Here is a 15630-nt window from a genome sequence, read left to right as displayed (position 1 = left end):
AGTACATTATCGAGAACTCTCAGGCATGCAGGTTTCCTTCCTTCTTAAGATGTTTTTCCTCACCGTTGAAGCACCGACACGCACATTACTTAGAAAAGTTAGGTGCATGCTGGGTTTCGAAGTCGGCCCCCCGAAAGTAAAGTCGTAGTCCCACCCAATGAGCTATCAGCGCAACAATACATATTGCAAAAAATAATTATCGAGACTTTTGTTGATAAGATTGTTTGTTTCGAAGCATTACTGTCTTTACGCAAACCAGCTTGTAGGGTATCGCCAGCGGAAATATAATTTAATATGGAAATTGGATTTTCTTCCCCTTTATGGAATATATTATGGAAGGGAATTATAACAACTTTAATTGTTTTTATTGCGAACTTAAAAATAAAACTTTGATCCTTCAGACTGTGTCGAAATTTGTAAATTTCATTTCAAAACGTCGAAATTATAGTAACATTTCGTACTATTTGATAAACTTATTTTCAAGTAGGACGCTTGGCCTTTTATATAAATTAAATTAGACAGTTCACTGAAACTGAAAGAGCTATTACTGTTTATTTTGTTTATTTAAAAGCATTCATGTAGCGGTATGATGTTGTGGGGTAACATCAAAACAATATTTACTTAAATCTTAAATCTTACAAAGATAGAAATGCTGAATTAAAATGGCCGATTTTAAGGGCTCTTTTATAAAATTTAATAATTGTGAGTACATTTTCACTTGTTAATCATTAAACATTCAATAACAAAATAAAAACATCGTAATAGTAAAAAATCAATAAGCTAGAAAAGAACCATCTAAGTACATAAGCCTGTTATACAGATAAATCACGGCATGGATTGATAAGCTTTGAAGTTTTATTAATTATAGAACGGAAGCTATAGCTCAAGCAATCACGATCGAGCGAGTTAGGTTCAAGAACTGATTAAAATAACTTCCTCCAGTGAAACAAGACTTTCATACAAACACTTTGTTTTCGCGAAATAAAGAATTTACATTTAATTTGTATCTAGGTAGGTATACATTGCAGGGCTATCAATTATTTATTACTATTTGAAGTTTAGCAAAAACAGTCTCTCAATGGTCTAATAAAAGTATGCGATTAAACCTCATTACAAGCAGTGGTCAGTTTAATCAATCAGCCCTATGTAATGAACTTCCATTGTGTTGTGAATTTGCGATTCATTATTGCCATTCTGTTTCCGAATAGAAGAAGCACCGAGAATAAAGATAAATTTGCCAGTTTTTATTTTACAGTATTTGTTTTCTGTCTGTTTAATTTATCGCTTCTTCAAGATAAACCGTGTTTTGAAGATATTTGTGTGTCTTTAGAACCTACGCAAATGTTGAGGACACTTTCCCACACCTTCGGGATGCTAAATTAGTTGAATAAACATACAGAAATTTCAGTAAATTTGGAACCAAGTACCTGGTATTCCGTTTTGCACTGGCCAGAACAAGTGAAGTGTGAATTTAGGTTAATTTTAGACGGAGGTTAATTATGATAACAGATAAAAGAGAAAATAATTTATTTATAATTATTACACTAGCTTTGCTCTCGTTCTTCGACTTCGTTTATTAGGGATTTTTACAACCCGTGGTAGCCGTTTGGTTTCCTAGGATAAAAAGTTAAGCCTATGTCACTCTCTGTTCTTTCAACTAGCTCTACGCCAAAACTCAACTTGATTGTTTGCTAAGTTACGACGTGCTGAAGGGGACACACTTTCGCATTTACATAATACCTATTTGGAATATATATTTAATTTTACTGTAATTAAATTATCAATAAAATAGCTGGTTCTCCAGGATATTGTCTCGTAACGAAGCCTACGTGACCTATAACTTCCAAGTCCAGGACAAATATTCCCGAGATCTATAAATTTTATTTTTACGACCTATCAAGAACGCTCCCCAAAGAAACACTACTCGTTACTCTTCCAGGCTTTTGTAATTAGACGCAATACGGACACCTACGCCTCAGGTTGATGGATACAGGGCGGTTCTTTTTAGGACGTGTTCCTTGCATGCCCTGCGAAGTGTTGGTCTGTTTATATAGGCGATGCTTTTACCTCTTACCAACAGTCAGGTACATCTGCTTGGTCAGTCAAATTTAAATGATTCCAATTAAAAAAAAAAAAAAAGCAGCTTTCATGTTCTGTTATTCCAAGAAAATGCGACTTAAGAATTATTAATACAATTATCAGGATCTAGAGTTTGGTTTGCAAGATTAAAATTTCCATGACAATATTATTGTGTTGTTTATTTATTAGTAGAAACACTCACCTCACTGAAGAATTCGTCCATGAAGCCGCCTTCAACGGGGACGTTGACATCGTCAGGCCCGACATCGTCATCGTCACTTTGTGCCTGCAACAATATACAATTTGAAATTTAATTACAGATATATTACTGTCAAAACGGAGGTAAGATTCGGAATTAGCAGTGGTAGCCTGATTTGATACAAATCCACCATTTCCCAATTATACATATATTCAATGGCCAAATAGTTTGTAACGCACTTAATAAACAATCGGTTAAAAAAATCCTCGTATTACAAATTGAATTTAGTACTACTATCTTTGTCTACAGGGAAAAGTAGGCAAATAATAGTACCTACTATTAAACTCAATCTGCCAACTGAAGCATTTGATTGATCAATAATTTAGAGTGTAAATATGTCGCTTTGTGAGTTGTTGCATAAAAAATCTATCAAATTTGTTCCACAGGCGGATTATCTGACAATTGTTCATACCATTAAGATCAAAGCTAATCCAGCAATGAAATAAACCACATCAATTTTAAGGCACGCAGCTTTAGCCTCAAAACGATACCAAATTACATTAATAACAAAAAGGTTTTACATAAATAAACCGATAAACCTCGGTAAAATATGCAAAAACACAAAGGGTGGTAAATAAAAGCAGGGGGAGCGTAGCTCATAATATGTATGCGTGAGTTGACATCGGATGGCGAACGTGAAGCAAAATTGAATCCACTTAGCACAGCTAGCCATTATTCAATTTGTACAGGCTAGCCACAAAGGCCTTGCCACAGCCCGGATATACCGGGATGAAATGTAGGTAGGTAAAACCATGTTATCCCTTGGGAATTCCTGACGCGGTGAATTAAAATTTAAATGCATTGTCGAATGTATCGTTCTGACTTTTAACAGGCACAGATGAAGAAGCTTAGGCCCAGATAAATGGTCAATGTCTAGCGTGAGTCGAAAGTATTGTTCCGCAAAGAACCACTTTGACATAGCTAAGTACTCATACCGATTTAAATAAAACGTCACTTCTGATTATTTATTGTATAAAAAAAATTACGTTTGACAGCAGTGATTGCAAGATTTACGCCTATCACTAGCCTGTCGCGAGATACGTAGTCTAACTAAGGGCATTGCCTTGCTTAGCACAGGCATAGTCATAGTTCAAGCCAAAGTACAACTTTCCTTTCATTTTCGGATGCGTTTACAACATACTTATTTGATGAGGAACCAAAATAAACAGAAACCAATTTATTTCTTTGTTAATATTTATTTTTAACGACCATTATTCTTGAGTCTCATATAAAAATTGGAAACATATTAACATTGTATTTGAAAATAGTCGCGTATAAAGTTTTTACTAAATTGAACGAACATGATTTTGTCAAGTTTGACATGCGTAGATCAACAAAATTCTGTACTATGACTAAGCTAAGCATGACTTTCAACGAAAGTAAATGCTAAAGTACCTACCGTAATATTTAAGTGAATGTAATGCTAAGAGCAGATAAGCTTACTTTGCATAAGCCATCGCTTAGCAATGACCATTTATCGGGGCCTTAGATTTAGGGTCAATTATCCCAAAAATAATCAACATCAAATCATTTTAAAGGCACTTCTTCCCAAAATGACATAATGAATGTTGGCTATACATAAAATATCAACCTTAGAAAGGTAACCCACACAGAAACAACGACGGGAGAAAAGAAAAAACAAAGAGAATTTTCGTAGCTCATAAGCAAGCAGCTGTCGACGTCAGATGGCGTAAGGACGAAAACACACAGCGTATTTTGTGTCACGATTGCTTGATTAGAGACTAAAAATATGCTCCGTAATACGAGGCCTTCAACCAAAAAAAAACCCACAAATGCGTATTGTGCTGAGCTGCTTCGGATACCTACGTTCGAATTACAGGAAGATTGTTAAAATCACCTAGAAACTTGCGATGAATTGTAAAACCGTGGGGTTTTAATTTGTAAAAGTCCGACAAAATCTTTTCGCCTCTCCGTTATAGCGGTATCTATGAGAATTCCGTTTGTATTTTTGACGTAGTGAATTTCTCCACCTGTTGCAATCAGCGTAATTACGTATATAAGTGTATATAAGCGCGACGTTAAATCAGCATAACCAAATACGCTAAGTCTATTTCGGCCCTACAGTAAAATTGTATCCACTTAGTTTTGCCTCTTATTCTATTTATGCGGGCAACCACGCTGCCGTTGCCACTCGCCACAATGTCCCCGACACGCCCCGGATTTACCGGGATATAAGGGAAAGCCAAATGACGCCATGCAATTATATATTAGAATGTTCATTTAATATTCTTTTTGTCTCTAACCGAATAACGAATGGCCCGACGAAGACACTTAGGATTAATGATATAATTTCTGTCTTAAATGCTCGCTTTCCTCTTTAATAATTGAGGCAAATTAACTCTGAGAATCGCTGGTAATCAAGTATGGCTCTTAGGCTGCTATTTAATCATATCAATTATCCTATTATGACTCTCATAAATATGAAATCTATGTTGGTATAATAACTTCATATATGTGTCATATTGTATGTCATCTGATCAAATTCAAATTCAAATTCAAAATTCATTTATTTCAAGTAGGCCTAATATAAGCACTTTTGAAACGTCAAGTCTGTCTGTTTGTAGTGATTCTACCACCGGTTCGGAAGGCAGATTCTACCGAGAAGAAGCCGGCAAGAAACTCAGCTCTCAAAGATCATCGTTTAGCAATCCTTGTAGGCATCATGATTATGAGAACGATGATATATTTCTGTCTGGTTGGAGGCTTCTGCCTAGACTAGTTACCACCCAACCGACAATGACGTGTGGCCAAGTGATTGAGTGTTTCGGAACTATGTCGCGTAGACTGATTATGAGTATGAGTTTAATATTACTGCGTTACCCCTAACAGGCAGCCCACTTCCATCTTAGACTGCATCTTCACCACCCCCGGTATAAAAGAAGACGCTTCTCCCGCCATTTCTTCAACTCCGAATGTAATTTCATACGGATATTTTGAAAAGATGTTGTAACAAGGTATGTGTGACATTTTGACACATAGTCCATGAATTATAATAGAATAGGTAACAAAAGTACCTAAAACATCATAAAAATAAAATCAAAGTTTAAAATCTTTGTTAAAAAGTGCGTATTTGTTATCCTGTATACTAATTTAAACTCTATGATTAATCAAAAATGTTGATGTTTACTTATTTTATTAATGAAATAATATGTTGATTTCTAATAGCGTGGAGGGGATATATGACAATTTTTCGTTAGATTACGATTTGTAATCTAACGAAAAATTGTCATATACCCAAATTATAAATATAGAAAAACTCTTTTATTATTTTTTTTAATAATATTTAGAAAATTCACTATAGCTCACAACTAAAAAACATGGCCACGAAAAAATTTGTTACCAGTTGGTTTTCCGAAATAAATGAGTAAATAAAACTCCGCATTTTATTACGGAGAACACAGACAGACAGAGCGATAAAAAGGATGGTGGTAAAAAATCATTCTGTATTCGGTTAGAAGTGTGTATCTTAATCACTTTGCATATGCCTAGCGTATGTCAAGCAGTCTTTGTTCAGCGATTAAATGTGGGTCAAGGCGGGCCTGGTACAGCGATAATACATCGAACCATTACTGCAGCCCCGGGGGACCGCCCGCCCGACACACTGACTTAATTTGCCAACTTATTTATACTTCCAATTTCCAAGAAACTACGGTTACGTAATAAAGTGAACTTCTCGCGATGGTCGCCAGGTTTCATTGATTTTTATTAAAATATTTGTTCAGTGCGTCTACTGGTTACTATGTGGACATAATTATTTTTGTTTACAAACTTTATCAATCGACTCGCTTCTTTCGTACTTATGAATTTCAGTTTCAAATTTTGTGATCCACTTTTCGAGCACTTGCTACACGATATTTACAAAAGTAGGTTATTCTGTTATTTGAAGGTAGGGCTTTTTACAGAATATTGTTGCGCTGTTTTACCTACAGCTTGAGTATTTTTCTTAAACAATTTTATTTATTAAAGTTATTTATTAAACACCTGCAACATCATCATCATCATCATCATATCAACCCATTACCGGCCAACTACGGGGCACGGGTCTCCTCCCACAATAAGAAGGGGACAAGTGCCATCTCAACCGTGTACCTATATTCAACACTAGTTAAAATAAAAATCTAAGCACTAAGGTATTCAATGAAAGAAGCGGTGATACCCGAGTCGGGTGGGGGGCCGAGTTCGAATCCCAGCACGCACCTCTAACTTTTCTCAGTTATGTCCGTTTTAAGTAACTAAATATCACTTGCTTCAACGGTGAAGGAAAACATCGTGAGAAAACCTGCATGCCTGTGAGTTCTCCATAATGTTCTCAAAGGCATGCGAATTCCACCAATCCGCATCGGGCTAGCGTGGTGGGCTATGGCCTAAATAGTTCTCATTCTGAGAGGTAATAGGTTAGCGATGTTGAGAAGTATTTGTAGTACAAAAAAAAAAAGTGCTGAGTTATTTGTCGATTCTTCTCAGTAAAATCAGCATTCTAACTCAATACGTTGAGGATGATTAGGGTAAATTAATCTTAAAAGGCATCAACGTGCGTTGTCTGGACATAGAAAATACGCCACGTTCGTTACTTCCGGGTAAAGTACTATCGGGTACTAAAATAAATTCAAGCGAAGTAAGTATTTCATCTATGAGACTACAAAATGGTTGTACTACTTCTTTGTACGCTTAGTTTTCAATAATTAAGACCAACTATACAATATATCTGTGTGTGTGTGTTATATTTTTCTGAAATAACGACAGCTTTTGTATTTTTTTTTATTTACCATCATCTTAAATCCTTTTTTTACCTTTTTTTTCCTACTGGTTCAATTTGTAACTACGCCTTTTTCAATACCAGATGGTTACTAGCTACCTACAGAGCAGTTTAATTGTAATTCATTCATAGACAACTTCCTACGCTTTTTATTTTAATTAGATGAGGAAATTCTGCGAACAGTGGCTGTCTAGAGAATGCAAGGAAGGCATTGAGAGAATTTAATGAACAGTTAACACGAAAGCTAATAAAAACGGGAATTAAACGAATAAAAAGGAGATTTATTATACGCTCTACTGTAAAAATGCCATCGGCTTGTTTCGCGTCTAAGTCCTTCGCCGCGTATAAGAAAGACAAACCAACAAAATCACTTTAGCATTTATAATATGAGTTAAACGGCAAAGACTAGCAAACTTTTATTATATGTAAGCTCACTGTACTTTTGAAATGTAAAGTCTGTCTATTTGTAGTGACTCTACCAACGGTTTAGGATTTACGAGATTCGAAAGAAAATATTTCTAGATGCAAGCGCAATTTAAATTAGTTTTTCAGTCTTTGTTCCTTTGCCGTGGAGTCCCCGGGGCCATGGAGTCTTTGTGCAGAAACGATGTGTACGATTCGTGAAAATGGTAATATAAAAATTAACACAACCTTTTACCTCAAACGAATATTTAATTAGTATCTGTTCCTACGCAAATAAAAATAATTTGTAAACTCATGTCAAATATGTCAACGCAGTAAACAATATAGACGAAAAATGCTAAAACTCCATCCCTGCCGCTAACGAACACGGAAATAAATATACTTCTCGACCTCTCTATTATATTGAACTTTGTAAGGCAATTGTACGCATGGAATGGGAGCGATTCATTCGCTGAATATAAAACGATAATATGACCCACGATACATGGTAGTGGTAGGCGTTGATGGCGGGTATTACGTGGTGATATCGCCACACGCGCCTAATTTTGTGCTAAATATACCAAAGGCATGCATCTTTCTGTCATACAACTTTTTTAGACCATATAATCACACTCGTAGCTTAAGTTACGAAGATGGGCGTGGCGGCTGGAACGCAGTTTTAAACTTTTCCTGACGTAATCGTCTATCAGGTTAACGATCTGATATAATCTGATCATAAATATATAAAAAGGATTTTTCTTAAGTTTTCATAGCATCTTAAACCCACTGCTGGTTTATTTTTATTCAACTCCATGTTAGTGCTTGACTGCAATCTCAACTGGCGGAAAACATCATGCATTAAATGGTAGTGGGCAAACCTTTTAGGGGTAGCAGTTACAATAAACCCTAATCAGTATCTACGCGAAGTCGTACCGGACAGCTAAATCGGATGGCAGCACGTTTTTATCGCTTAAGTGGTTAGTAGCCAAAGCCGAAGCCTCCAACTAGTCCAGGCTCGAATTTTCTACAAATGATAAATTCCGAAACTGCCCCGCCAGGGATAGAACCCGGACCTCCTTTCAGAAGATTCACTCTAAGGGAAAAATTGGTTACGTCAGTTTTTCGTAGTAAGTTCATCACTGTGGAGAATTACAATCAGCCTAATCTAAATATCCTGTTTAAATAATCGATTTACGAAGGTTGACTATTGAACTACACAGCTTTGCAAACGAATTTTACTTCTTGAAAGGGACGATTATAATTAACATAGAGACAAGCATGAAAGACGACGCATAGTTAAGAGTTCCGTAGTTGGCAAGGCCGTAAGATTCGTAAATATAATAAATAAATTTAAAAAAATCTGTCCAATTTAATCACGCACGGCAGATGTGTAACTTCTGAAAAGTAGCCTACGAGAGATTGATTGAATTGATTATATTTAGTTTCCATGGTAACTAGAATAGGTATAAAAATGTATAATGTTTTCTATCTCACTGTGTCCTATACATTTATGTGTTTGTTTAGATATTATTCGGTATCACACAAACACACATACACAACACACGAACACACGCACACACACTCACTCACTCACTCTCTCTCTCCCACACACACACACACACAAACCTAAATAAAAAACATCATTATCATTCCTCAGTTCCTTATAAGGTGGCATTCTTACTTTTTTTCGAGTTTCAACATATTAATTTGTTAATGAAATATTTAATTGTATAGGGGGCTGTCATATATTTTGAAGTATCGACATACACACGAACGGGAGAAAATAATAATTGTTCCCTGTCGCTGTCATATCACTAGGGAACTCTAAAAAGCGGCTTTCCATCAATGAGTTCAACTTGAGGAGCCGGGTACGTTCATTTTCCTGAATAAAAGTGCTTGCTTTCAGCATTCGATTCCAATAAATGGTTCTGATTTCAATAAAGCTGGAGTTGGAATTTATGGTCGGAGATGAGTTGCGAACTAACAAATATGTAGACTTGTGTCAGCATATTTTATTTTCATGCGAAGTCTACCATCTTCTATTTATATTTGTAAAGTTGAATGAGATCTACGAATGTCAGTTACACTGAGTTCAAGCGGTGTTCTGCACGTTACTTTTTGCAGTGCAAATGTAACCAAATATGTAGTAGCGGTGATAGCCCAGTGGGTATAAGCTCGACTTCACGTTTGACCCGTGCCCTGTAGTGGGCCGGTATTGGGCCCCATACAAAGTATCAATAGTATTCCAATTAGGAAATAAATCATCATCATGAAACCATTTTCGACTCACTGTATAAGCACGGTCTCGGCAGTAGTCCACCACACTGGCCAAGTGAATTGGTCGAGTTCACACGCTTTTGAGAAAATTATTCAAAATTCCTAAACATATAGATTTTCTTACGCTGTTCTTATTAATTATCATTTGCTTTAACGAAGAAGGAAAACATCGCAAAGAAATCTGCACTTGTATAGAGTGCTTCATAATTTTCTCTAAGGCTTCTTGCCTACCCACTTTGGCCAGCGTGGTCCAACCGCAGTCTACATCCTTTGGATTCTATTGATAATGATGATGATGATAAAAATAAGTTGTAACAAATAATAAGTATGAAGAGAAAAACAAATGAAAACCATAATCACACTTTCACTGTGTCTAGTCCATAATAGATTCCTGCTGTACAGATTTTTCTATTTGAAATAAAAATAAATTATTATTATCACACTAATATTATAAAGGTGAAAGTCCGTACGTAAGTGTATTTTTGTTACTCCTTCATGTAGGCTATTTTTTACTCCGGTAAAATCCATGGTGCCCGTGCGATTTGAGGTAAACTGAGTCTCACGTCGATAAGCTACAACTATAGCTATTATTGTTTTCTGTAGAAAACTTTCTCGAAATTAGATTTATACTCATTTATACTAACCCTTCGGTGATACCCACGGGGAAAAATTCTGTATACGTAATTGCAATAAAATAAAAAAAAAATTAGTGTATAGTAAATCACCGCAAGCTACAGCTATTTAGAAATGAACTTAAGCAGAGCTAGCGCAATTAGAGTTAACAAGATACAATGAAACATCCAAAAATCGCAACGTTCCTGTTGGCGTTCCCGCTTATAAAACCTTTTAACCAGAGCCATTACACCCTCGCAGATTATACATAATCCATGTTGCGATAGTCTCGCCGAATCTACGGATAATCCCGACGCCTTAATTAAAAATCCATAAAGGGAAAAACCGGCGACCATATACGCTTGTACCGGTGGAGAAAAATATTCACGTAACGCTGGGTGAAAATTTTCTTCCACAAAAGTTTTCAAATACCTGACCGTTGTAAGCGAAGTTGGGAAATTATTTGCCTTTTTTTAACGTTCTGTTTATGACGTTTTTTTTTGTACCTGGAAGAGGCTAATGAAACCGGTGGAAACTTTTTTCATTCTTCATGAATTGAATGATTAGATCTACTGAAATTTTACGAACCCGTTTGGTAAAAGTACGTGGGATTTCATAATTGCACCTTTGACAATACGTTAGCGAACATACTACGTTTGTTAAACACAATTGACGGAAACCGAAATCGGAAACTGGATGGGTGACTAGTCATCTTTAAAATCGTAATTTGCCCTATAGCTCTCCTCCATGACTCGGAGAACCCAACTCTTAACCCCAGTTATTGAATTACTAATCAGTGATAAATAATCACGATAAACCAAATATTAATGAAATTACAACGGATAAATCTGAGTTTGGCATCGCAGCTCGCCATTGCAAGCGTGGGCTGAAGCTGTATATCTCTATCTCCTATTAAAAGGAGGGCTGTAACAGAAATAGGGTGTTAAGGAGGCTGGTATCGATGCCATTGTTTTTGCCTGTACAAGTTGGCTCTTGTTTCTTATTTAACTTAAGGGAAGATGCAGCTTAAGATATGACTCAGAACCTCTCACTTGAAAGTCCCGTTCAATTTATCAATAAATTTATTAATTTTCATTTATTAACATTAATTTATTAATTGTAATTTTTCTATTAATTTAAGCTAAACAAAAAGTTGGACTTATAATAAGGCTCAGAGACCCTCAGCGAGCGATGGAATGAGCTATGTTAGAAGTCTCTACGTTATCAAATCACAAATGAGGAGATCCATAGAAGAACTAGAGTTACCGACATAGCTTAACGAGTCACGAAGCTGAAGTGGCAATGGGCGGGGCACATAGCTCGGAGATCCTATGGACGTTGGGGTCCCAAGGTGTTAGAATGGCAACGCCGCACCGGTAAACGCAGCGCTGATAGACACCCAACTAGGTGGACAGAAGACATCAAACAAGTAGCCGTTGGCTACTTATTTGATGTCGTGCAACAAGCGGCCCAGAATCGTGAAGTTTGCCCTAAAAAGACCAATGTCCAGCAGACAGAGCTGGATGGATGTCAAATGAAGATGAAAAAAAGTGAACTCCCCTTTCTGCTAGCTATTAAAGCTATTTTAAAGAAATAAATAAGAGTTCGTGTGGTATTCCCCAAACAACTATAGTTTAGTTGAAAGAATGTTCGCATTAAAACACACATAAAAACATTCTATCAACAACTAACACGCACGCAACGGAATTACACAGAAATCGGGCAATAGTTAATTAAGCCTGCTTATTTTGTTTCTATTTCGGGGCGCAGGGTGCGGTGGCAACAGCCGACGACATTGTGAGTCTTGACACGTATTTCAATCTACAAGCTTGCCCAGCACGTTGGGCGGAACGTTCGAGCTTACACAGAAATGTACTATAAGTGGCATTCTCGTAAGTATTGCTGGAAATTACTGCCCAATTTCAGATGATTCAATTTCGATATCGAATACGGAGGTTTATTTATTAACTGGACTAGCGGTTGCCTTTTTTCGGATTTCTGAAAAACCTGGGAAGAAATGTTTATTTACACGGGCTTAAAAGTATCATATGTTAAAGTAATTTTATAAAATGGGTAAATAATTTAACTTTTGATAACTATAAATTCATATTTGCCACATATTACATTAATTTGATTAGAATTTTTTCAAATGCGCTTTTAATTGTTGTTTAATTAATAAATAGTTTTCAAGAAACAATTAAAATTATATTTCATTCGCAATCAATGTTCATGAATTGTGTTGGTGGGTATTTTGATATGAATACGGGAGCATTTTGGATCGATTTTTATCAAACATAGCTTAGAACACTCCCGACTAACTTCCAAAAAAAAAAAAAAATTAAAACCGGTTCACCCGTTGTGGAAATACGATGCTACAGACACACAGTATTACACCCACAACCACGTCAAACATATAACACCCCGTCGTTTTTGCGTTGGGGGTTAAAAACAGAACAATGTGAAGTCGAAGTTTCTATTTTATTTATTGAATTTACCTTAAAAATGGTAACAGCCCTTCAAGAGCACCTCACGAGTACGAGAAAAACTTACGTAATAATAATACAAGTAAATAGTAGTAATGGAAGACAAGATCGCAATTTACGTTCAACACAAAAGGTAGGAAACCGAGATAAAGATACCTTACCTCTCTTTTCTACTATGTTACGAAGTCGGCCTGTCGGGAAAATCTGTTACCTTTTGCCGGCGAGGGTTTATTTTACCGGAATAAAATGTCTACGTCGTCGTAGACTCTAAATATCTACGTCATTCTGGGGCGCTTTAACCAATTCTTTAAACGAACCTGCCAAGTGTGTAGCGGGACTCGAAAACCAAAATTCCATAACCAGGGTTTTTTTTTTTTAAAACATAGATTGCTTTTAAATTAGTATTGAAGACAGATTTTTGGTTTAACAGTAAGCCTGTCCTATGTCAACCCTCTTGTGGAATCCACTCCTACTAAACTGTCAATTATAATTAAAAATAAGACGGTCGATTGGCGCAGGGGGCAGCGACCCTGCTTTCCAAGTCCGAGGTTGTGGGTTCGCCTCCCACAACTGGAATGAAATGAATGTTTTTCAGTGTCTGGGTGTTTATCTATAGGTGGTATTTATAAGTATCCATGTATATTAATCATAAAAGTATTCATCAGTCATCTAAGTAGATGCTCAGGCTGGATGGCGATGTGTGTATGTTTGTATTGTCGTTGTATATTTATATATTATCGTTTCAGTTTTAATGATGAAATATGTAGTATATGAATTTTGAAAATTAAGTGATTGTTGAGAAATGTTCTCCTTTTATAATTGTCTTTCAAAGGAGTAATAGGGATTTAAATCTGCACGAGTAGTATTAAGTCTAGAGCGAAAAGTGTGGTTATTTATTACTTACAATAAATTATCACAGTTCTTGTAGCTTTATCTTGTGAGCTTTAAATGTGAATATATAGTAAAATCTGTTTCATATTAATATTCAAAGTAAATGTGTCAGTTATTATTTAGCTACAATAACTGATATACACAGCAGTCATAGCTACAGCGCTCTTAGAGGAACATTGTAGCTTATAGCCGTAATATTGATAACCGCAGTCGTCGGAATGGTTTTACGATACATTTCATAGATAGTCAAGAGCTAGAACGAGCGGCCCGCTTATAAAACTATCTTCCAAAGCTAAACCTACTACGTATTTCGATTATTATCGACTTAGGTATGTCTGTTGATTTTTGCAGATTGTAACGCTTTAACATTGAAGAAAATTGTAAGATGTATTTTATTGACTTAGCCGCAATTCACACAAGCAGGATTGTGAGGTATAAGGTTTAATCACCATTCGAGAATCACCTTCGCGTAAATAAACATGCCGTTTAGAAAGCAGAACTAGAACGAATTAAAAGTTGCACGTTCCTGGTGAGCCTACATTTTGTTGCATGTCAGATCACGTACCTATTTGAAGAAAAACGGAGTAATCTGTAAAGGTAACATTGCTAAAACGGAATCGTATAGAACTAAGTAACATCATTTCAATTAACACTGTGACTTGTCACAGAGATGATAGCATCATTAACTTAGTTTTTCTTGTTTAATTTAAAGAAATGCCTTTAAGGCATCATGACTTTCGAACCAGAGATTAGTCAACTATTACAAGAAACTATACTTAACAAACGAGAATAAATTATTCTTTTCATTTCTATTAAGATCTTTATATTATATAAGATACTATTAACTATCCAAAACTAGTGTACCATTCATTAATGTGTTGGTAATGCCAGGGTATATTATAATACTGGCTGTTAAAACAAAATATAACTAAATTATTGTCTATAAACTTATCAAATAGGTTACCCGTATTAGTTACCTATAATACATATATTTCATAATATAAATTTTACCTTAAACTTTTGTAATAACTAATAAATTAAAGTAAATATTACCTATCAAGTATTATACACACTTTAATTTTCCACTTCGTTTGTCCTGATCCCACGCTTCAATATGCTTTCGTTTAACTACAAACTAATAATAGTCTATAGTGAAATTACCATCAGCTCTTGAGCCGTAATTAGATACTGCTATAAAATCTTTTGGTTGTGCGGTAAAATTCTGCTTGTGTAAGTAGAATTAATCAATTCCGTCATTGACATATAATGTGTTATAAAAGGACCGGTTGTCACTCATCGAACGGCACACGAAAATGTAAAATAATGTGTTAAAAGTATAGCATATGTGTTCAAGTGGAGCTAGTCACGCCAAGATTTCGAGGCAAAGTGGTATTGATTTTATTAATACACCATGTTGTGAAATGAATGTTTGCACCAACTGCCATAATGTGTTTTGGTTTCTTCATGACAGGCAGAAGTCTCTTGGTGTATGGCGAGTGTAAGAGTAATAGGGGTCGGATAACCATGACCAAGCATTGCGACTGACTTCAACGCTGTCACTTGTTGTTTAACCTATTTTAGGCTAAAATCTACCATCTTGGCTAGGGGTTTATAGATCTACATAAGACGCAGTACTTCTCTTAACGGTTTGCATTATTTAACCTTTCCGAGCTCCATATCTTTACTGTATTATATCTATGATGAAAGCATAAGCTTATTTGCTTAAATGAAGCTGTACACAAAGCGTCGGTTTTACCTAATACGCGTACACGATGGATTGAGTGTTCCAATTTATGATGATCTGCTTAAATGAGTGCGCGGATTGAGTGCAGAAATGTTGCTTTATTAAC

At 35.8% G+C, this 15630-nt stretch overlaps 1 protein-coding gene across 5 annotated transcripts in view; it reads right to left on the bottom strand.

The window, feature by feature from the left end:
- LOC120624499 (syntaxin-1A) overlaps positions 1-15630 on the bottom strand; it is a 95462-nt gene that overhangs the window by 53112 nt on the left and 26720 nt on the right. For all 5 annotated transcript variants that reach the window (XM_039891085.1, XM_039891083.1, XM_039891082.1 and 2 more), the window contains exon 2: positions 2282-2365. In XM_039891085.1, coding sequence (XP_039747019.1) covers positions 2282-2365 — 84 coding nt within the window. The remainder of the gene's footprint in view (positions 1-2281; positions 2366-15630) is intronic.

This window comes from Pararge aegeria, chromosome 6 (genome assembly GCF_905163445.1).
Source record: "Pararge aegeria chromosome 6, ilParAegt1.1, whole genome shotgun sequence".
In the NCBI taxonomy this organism is placed as follows: domain Eukaryota; kingdom Metazoa; phylum Arthropoda; class Insecta; order Lepidoptera; family Nymphalidae; genus Pararge; species Pararge aegeria.
The sequence above is the reverse complement of the archived record's forward strand: the minus strand, read 5'-3'. Positions and strand labels throughout refer to the sequence as shown.